Source organism: Myotis davidii, unplaced genomic scaffold, assembly GCF_000327345.1.
Source record: "Myotis davidii unplaced genomic scaffold, ASM32734v1 scaffold2069, whole genome shotgun sequence".
Taxonomy (NCBI): domain Eukaryota; kingdom Metazoa; phylum Chordata; class Mammalia; order Chiroptera; family Vespertilionidae; genus Myotis; species Myotis davidii.
Window position 1 is genome coordinate 41886 of NW_006299881.1, and position 7994 is coordinate 49879.

Genomic DNA, 7994 nt, shown 5'->3' on the forward strand with positions numbered 1-7994 from the left:
TGGCAGGCTGGGCTGAGGGACACTCCCCCCCGCCACCCACACACCCAGTGCACGAATTTCGTGCACTGGGCCCCTAGTCCTATCTAATAATGAGAAAATATGCTAATAGCCCCTACGCCATCACAAAGATGGCAGGGCCTGCAGCCAATAAGGAGGGAATATGCTAATTGACTGCCCCAACCCCAAAGATGGCGGTGCCCACAGCCAATAAGGAGGGAATATGCTAACTGATGGCCATGCCCTCAAAGATGGCAGTGCCCACAGCCACAAGATGGTCAGCAGGGGAGGGCAGACGTGGGTGATCAGGCCAGCAGGGGAGGACAGTTAGGGGCAACCAGGCCAGCAGAAGAGGGTAGTTAGGGGCAATCAGGCTGGCAGGGGAGGGCAGTTGGGGGCAATCGGGCCGGCAGAGAAGCAGGCGTCGATAAGGCTGACAGGGAAGTGGTTAGGGGGTGATCAGGCAGGCGAGCAGTTGGGAGCTGGCAGTCTCAGATTGTGAGAGGGATGTCTGACTGCTGGTTTAGGCCATCCCTGTGGGACATCCCTCGAGGGGCCCTAAGATTGGAGAGGGTGCCCACCGCGCCCCCCCCCTCAGTGCACGAATCTCGTGCACTGGGCCTCTAGTCTCAAGATACTTGTGAACACGGTTTAAATGCTTTATAAAAGTGATGATTTCAATGTGAAAAACAAGGAACGTCCAGGACAACTGAAAAAGTTTGAAGACCAACAATTACAAGCATTATTGGATGAGGATGTGTGTCAAACTTATAAACAACTTGCAGAAAGATTAAATGCTGCTCAGCAAACAATTTCCGATCGTTTACAAGCAATGGGAAAGATTTCAAAGGAAGGAAAATGGGTGCCATATCAACTGAACAAAAGACAAATGGAAAACTGAAAAGTCATCAGTAAAATGTTGCTTCAATGGCACGAAAGAAAGTCTTTTTTTTTTGCAAATTGTAACTGGCCAACAACAAATAATGAATTTGAACCACAAATTCATTATTCATGCTTTGATCATGAAACAACCAGAATGTGCCAGAAGACACAGCAAAGTAATTTTGCTTCATGATGATGCACCATCACACACTTCAAAACCAGTTAAAGACGCGTTAAAAAAGATCTTGCCTGGGAAGTATTAACCCACCAGCTATAGTCACCAGACCTTGCTCCTTCAGGTTCCACTGTTCAGATCGATGGCACACGCACTTTCTGAGCAGTACTTCTGTTGGAAGCAACCCATTTTCTTCCCTATCAGAAAAGTGCAAACAAGGAGCCCGGAATGCTGGTAACCTTGAGCTCTGGCAAGGGCCAAAGCTATGCACTGATTGTTTAGTCAAGACAATGGTGACTCAAGCAATTTCCTGACCAAACAGTCTCATAGTAAATCTTTACTAATATTTATTGACCTTTAAGATAGTCTGTCTGTTATCAGAATTGCCTGCCTTACTAAGGGCAATATGTGTATCCAAAATTGAATAAAAGGTTGGCAGGGCCTGGGCACCAGCTAAGTCTTTTTTCTTGAAAGAGATTCTCTGCCTGGCCCACATTTCAAAATTATTATTTTTTGTCTCGTCTTGTCATTTGCCCGCGGCCCTTCTCCAGATCCCGAACCCTAAGCTACACGGGACGTGGCATCACACACACTTCAAAACATATGAAGAAGTGGAAAACTGGGTCTTTGAATGGTTTGCCTCAAAACAAGCAAAGTTCTATTGGGGCAGTATCCACAAATTACCTGAAAGATGGGGAAAATGTGTAGCTAGCAATGGGCATTACTTTGAATAAAGCACTTTTGATGTTTCTCTTGAAATTATCATGTTTTCTTTGATTACAAAATCATTATTAACCGATAACACCTTTAACTGCTAAACTCCTCTATCAGAATTTCTATAACCTATTTGGACCACCTATTCAAGTCAGGAAGAATCCATGGTACAGTGGTTTATAAACTTTTTTGCATATTATAATGACCTGGGTAAATGGAGAGCTTTTAAAAAAATCCTAAACCCTGGCCATTATGGTTCAGTTAGATAAGCATCATCCTATGCATCATCCTATGGTCACCGGTTTGATTCTGATTCCCAGTTAGGACAAATGCTCAGGTTTCGGGTTACATCCCCAGTCCGGGCATGTGCGGGAGCAACCAACTGATGTTTCTCTTTCATGTTGATGTTTCTCTTTTTCTCTCCTTTTCCCTTCCTCTCTCCCTAAATCAATAAAAACTTATTTTAATACTGATGCCCTGGCCAAACCTCATACCAATAAGTCAGAATCTCTAGGGAAGTGGGGTGGGGAATGGAGCACAGAATTTTTTAAAGCTCCCAGGTCATTCCAATATGCAGTTCAGTTTGGCTAGGCTAGTGTGCTAAAAACCACATATTCCAGCGGTTGCCAACTGGTGATCTGTGAGGTCTGAAAGGTTGGCGACCACTGATATATTCAACATGCTCATTCCCATACGCATGTGGGCCTTTACAACTTACACTGTTCCCTCTGTCAAGAATATTTATCCTAGTTTTCTCTATTCATTTATCCTTCTGAGATTTCACCCCCTTTTGTTCAGACTTTTCTGAATCATTCCTGTGTACATTCACCGAACTACCTGAACTATAGCTTTTTTTGAAACACTCAGTGTATCTTGATTTACACAATTCTATTCTCTTCCCTCCTCCAAAACCATCTATATATATAAAACCCTACTATGCAAATAGACCCAACAGTGGAACAACCGAACAACCAGTCACTATGACATGCGCTGACCACCAGGGGGGCATGCGCGGAACATGGCGGGTGTCGGCAGCAGGAGGCAGAGCGTGGAACATGGTGAGCATTGGCTATGGCGGGATGGTGGAGCAGGTGAGTGGGGGTTCCAGACCTAGGTAGGGCGCCAGTCACTGTCATCGAGGCAAGCCTCCGGTCATTACTGAAAATACTTTGTTCCCGCATGCTGCAGTCCCGCTGGGTGTTCACATCATGGGCTGGCCCCGATCCCTTGGCGCTGTCAGCGGGTACGAGCGACGGTTGCAGGCCCCTATCGTCCCTGAGGGCTTCTCCCCCTCCCCCTGCTCCTGAGGGGCAATCAGGGCAGCAGCCGCCGCTCACCCCCACTGCTGGCACCAGCCCCAATCACCCTGTGCCATCAGCAGGTACGAGTGGGGCCAGTGCTGTCAGTGTGTGGGGGCAGCGGGAGCGGGGCTGCTGGCAGACAGGGGACTGGGGGCCACGGTGAGAGGGGCCAGGCGGGGGCACGGAGGATGGGCCCATACCAGCTCCTGTGCCCACCACAGCCTCGTGGCCCACAGTTCCTCTTAAGGTAAACGAATTCGTGCACTGAGCCCCTAGTCCTATATAATAAAAAAGCCTAATATGCTAAGTGTCCAACTGTTCAACCAGTCACTATGATGCACACTAACCACCAGGGAGCAGCCACTCCAATTGGTTGGTTAGCTTGCTGCTGGGGTACAGCCAATCGGGACTGGGAGAGATGGGCTGGCATGCCCTGGATCCCTCCCGCGGTCCCTCACCAGTCCTGATTGTGCACCAGTGGGGTTCCTCGGCCTGGCCTGCACCCTCTCGCAATCCGGGACCCCCCAGGGGATGTTGGAGAGCCGGTTTCGGCCCGATCTCCACAGGCCAAGCCAAGGGAACCCACTGGTGCATGAATCTAAGCATCGGGCCTCTAGTATTTCATAACTATTTTTTTTTAAATATATATTTTATTGATTTTTTACAGAGAGGAAGGGAGAGGGATAGAGAGTTAGAAACATCGATGAGAGAGAAGCATCTATCAGCTGCCTCTGGCACACCCCTTACTGGGGATGTGCCTGCAACCAAGGTACATGCCCTTGACTGGAATCGATCCTGGGACCCTTGAGTCCCCAGGCCGACGCTCTATCTAGTGAGCCAAACCGGCTAGGGCCATAACTATTTTTAATTACAGGGTATTTCAAGAACATCTAATATTCCTAAATGACAATATCTTTTCCAGCTGAGAAAGCATCTTACACTTTGTTTCCCAAAGCATTTAGCAAAGCAAATGGATGACAATCAATAAACATCTCTTAATCTGTCACTGTTTGAAGAAGGGTTACATGCAATAGTCTGACAACTACCTTTTGGTTATCTATATGGCTTTAAAAACAAATGAATCTCACAAATATAATATGTACAGAAGCCAGAGCCAGGCACAAAAGAGCACTGCTGAATCATTCCATATACATAAAGTTAAAGAGCAGCAAAAATAATCTATGTATTAGAAATCAGGAAAAGAAAAAAGGGGGAGTAGTTGGCAGGAGATGAGGAAGACACTTTTGGGATGCTGGTCATGGGTAAGTGTTGGTTTCATGGGTATTTTCACCATGAGATAACTCACTGAACTGCACATTCACTGACCTGTGCACTTTTCTATGTGTGTATTTATTTAAACAAAAAGGTTTTAAAGAATCTAAGCATCACTGAAGAAAATCTATATAACCATCTCCTTTTCCAAAATAACCTATTTCTTACAAACTTTGCAAATTAAACTGATGTGACACATTAAAAATATAAGAAAATGAACTATTTGTGAAATGGCATGAAAAATGAATATTAAAAAACTAATTTCAGGCCTTCACCACACTACTGTCTATGTCTATGGGTTATGCATATATGCATGTAAGTTCTTTGGTTAAAAGGCCTGGGGAGGGGGTTAAAATGGGGGGCAGAGGGCCAATGAGGGGAAACAAGGGGACACCTTTAATATTTTCAACAATAAAGATAAATTTTAAAAAAATGTTACCTAAAAGACATACAAACAAACAAAACCTCTCAAGTTTCAAACCAGAGTTTAGTTAAGGTGGTAAAGAATAGGCCTGAGGACATAAACCTAAAATTAATCTTGTATCTAATTCAGATTAATAACAATAAAAAGCCATACCTGTACATCTAGTCGCCATTCAAGGCTGTGGTAACTGGGGAGGTCTGGTGCCAGTTCACTCAGAATAGTTCTGATCTCCTTTCTGTTATCCAGATAAAGCTGAAGCAACAATTTGTTCAATTCTTCTGAGAATCCCAGAACAAAAACAGAGTCTTGGAAATCCAGTTCAGAAATCTAAAGTGATTGAGTTTAACAGATCAAAATTTATCTTTGTCTAGAGAATGCTAAAACAGTTGATATACTACTACACAAAAGAATATGAAATCCCTGAATTCCTTTGGTAAATCCCCAAATTCTGTCTGGTAAAAGAAACAACACTCCTTAATTAAAGGCAACCCTTGCTCACTATTTTAAAATCTGAGTTTCTGAGACATAAAAATACTTTATTAAAATATAAAAATAAAGAATTATTAAAATGCCCCGTTTTCTCTCCTGTTCTATATCATGCCAGATGCTGCTAATATGCAAAAAAGTAAATCACTATATTCTCCCTTCTCTTAGGATACATACTATGGTATAAGGTTCAGTAACATGCAGAATTAATGGCAATTTTAATTTACACTAACACTAGAGGCCCCATGCACAAAATTCATGCAAGAGTAGGCCTTCCTTCCACCGGCTGCCAGCACTGGCTTCCCTCTGGCAGGCTTCCCTCCAGCAGCTGGAGGGCACCGGGGACCTGGCTTTGTCCTGAAGGACGTCCGGTCTAATTAGCATATTATGGTTTTATTATTATAGATAGGTTACAGAACTTTCATTTAGATCAGGGGTCCTCAAACTACAGCCTGCGGGCCACATGCAAATACAAATATGTATTTGTTCCTGTTTTGTTTTTTTCTTCAAAATAAGGACCAGGGTGGCTTCACCCAGGCCAGCTGCAGGCACCTAGGACTCCTGATCGCCCCTAACTGCTCCCCTGCCAGCCTGATCACCCCTAACTGCTCCTCTGCATATCTGATTACCGCTAATTGCCTCTGCCTCGGCCCCCACACCCAGGACCCAGGCTTCTCTCCTCTGGGCTGCTGCAGGCACCGGTGTCCTGGGGGAGGGCCATCAGCCTGGCCTGTCCCCCTTCACAGTCCGGGAGCTCTCAGGGGATGTTCTACTGACGGTCTAGGGCCACAGTCTGGCCTCCCTCTGTGGGAGGTGACCATGCCAATCAGAGGAAGGTGCACCCCATCACCCTACCACTGCTGCTGCCTCTGGCCTCCCCTATGGGAGGCAACTGGGCTGATCAGGGGAAGGCACACCCCCATCACCCCTCTGCTGCTGCCACCTCTCCAGCCTCCTTGGCCTGCCCTGGGCCCTCGCAGCTACAGTATAGATTATTTAGGCCTGGCTTCACCAAATCAATCATAAGCCATGAATAACATTACTGAAATAAGGAGGTATTGCCAGCACTATGATGTAGAGCAGGGGTCCTCAAACTACGGCCCGCGGGCCACATGCAAATACAAATCTTGTTTTTGTTCCCGTTTTGTTTTTTTACTTCAAAATAAGATATGTGCAGTGTGCATAGGAATTTGTTCATAGTTTTTTTTTAAACTATAGTCCGGCCCTCCAACGGCCTGAGGGACAGTGAACTGGCCCCCTGTTTAAAAAGTTTGAGGACCCCTGATGTAGCGTATGCATGACCTTCCTAAGGTTTGGGAAATGCAAGATAGTCCACAGAAGCCCTTACCATGAGCTTTGAGCTTTCAGTGAGCAGGTATATTAATCCTTCCACGCCATGCTGGACAGTGTCACTACTCACATTGAGTTTTCCTGAGAAAAAAGGAAAAATGAGCAAATAAATTATTGTGTGGTTTTTATCCTTTTACTCAAACTCTTATTTAAGACTAAATATTGTCCATTATTCCAATTTTTTCAAACAATTAAAAATAATGAAGTGGTAACAGCATCCCACTCCTTCTCGCTCCCAGCCCCATGCCTTCAGGAGTGCCCGCTGTAACCTTCCTTCTTCACCAATGCAGCCGCCCGAGGCCAGACCTGCGGCAACCGACTTAATCTGAGAACCTGCCCTCCTGCAGCGGGAAAAACAATGCTTCACCAAAAGATGTGTGAACACTAATAACCTAACACTGGCGTGATGCGGCTCACTGGGCTAGTCCACACACTTCGGTGAGCGTAAGCCTTATGGTATGTCTATTTTACCCAGGGGGAAGCCGACTGATAGAAGCTCTAAAAACCTCACGGCTTCTTAGGAAACCGGCAGGCCCTCCGCCCGGACTTGAAGGGCCCTCCGGGCGTTACTCTACCACAAGGGCACCAGACCCTCGGAGACGCAACGACCCCTTTCTCAGGACTACAGACAACGGATAGCACAGCCTGCGGGGCCGCGCCCCCCCTTCTTACTGGCGGCGCCCTCGTAGATCTTGGGGTTCGCTCCTCGCCTCAGGAACTCCACCGCAATCCGCCCAAACTCGGCGACGACTGCAACGGAAGCCAGGAGACCGTGAGCACCGGGCGCTCCCGCGGCTTCCCTCCCGGACCCCACAACGCCACCCCCCGCTGCCACGCCCCGGACCCGAGCTGTTCACTCGCGGCAAAAAGGCTAGGTGCTCCTTGTGCTCCTCAGACAGGTCCAGCAGCATCTTCGCGGGCCCACCACCCTCCCTTCAGCGCGGACCCCGCCCTCGCCACTTCCGGTCCCGCGTCCGCTCGCGAAGGAGGTCCGACGTGTCAGCGTCCCGAGCTTTGGGTTCTGGACTGTGTTGGTACCCTGCTCCAAGGAGCCCTGGGGTGCGAGCTATGGCGCGGGGGTTAGCGGATTCTTCTGATCGCAAATACTATCAAATATGTAGCAGGCTGGGGGGCAAGTTGCTAGGCTCTGTGGGAGACAAAAAGGTGTTTAAAATCCGAACGCCCCTCTACCGCCGCAGAGCTTACATATATATCAATAGCTAACAGTTATTAAGCACTGCGTCAGGGACTGTTTTTACCATGTTCTCATTAAAGTAAGGAAGCTGAGACTTTTTTCTTTCTTTACATTTTTTTATTACAAATATACATTTCTTTTACAAATTAAGAAGGTACAGGTTAGCAAAACTATACACAGGTTTTTTTAAAAGACAAG

The 7994-nt window shown here is 46.7% G+C and overlaps 1 protein-coding gene across 1 annotated transcript in view; it reads right to left on the bottom strand.

The window, feature by feature from the left end:
* The window catches only part of COMMD2 (COMM domain containing 2), a 13159-nt gene extending 5565 nt beyond the window's left edge, over positions 1–7594 (bottom strand). Inside the window, exons 1-4 of the mRNA XM_006776038.2 lie at positions 7446–7594; positions 7274–7351; positions 6600–6682; positions 4919–5092 (exon numbers count right to left, since the gene is read on the bottom strand). Coding sequence (XP_006776101.1) covers positions 4919–5092; positions 6600–6682; positions 7274–7351; positions 7446–7512 — 402 coding nt within the window. The 5' untranslated portion in view covers positions 7513–7594. The remainder of the gene's footprint in view (positions 1–4918; positions 5093–6599; positions 6683–7273; positions 7352–7445) is intronic.
* Positions 7595–7994: the final 400 nt, after the last annotated feature.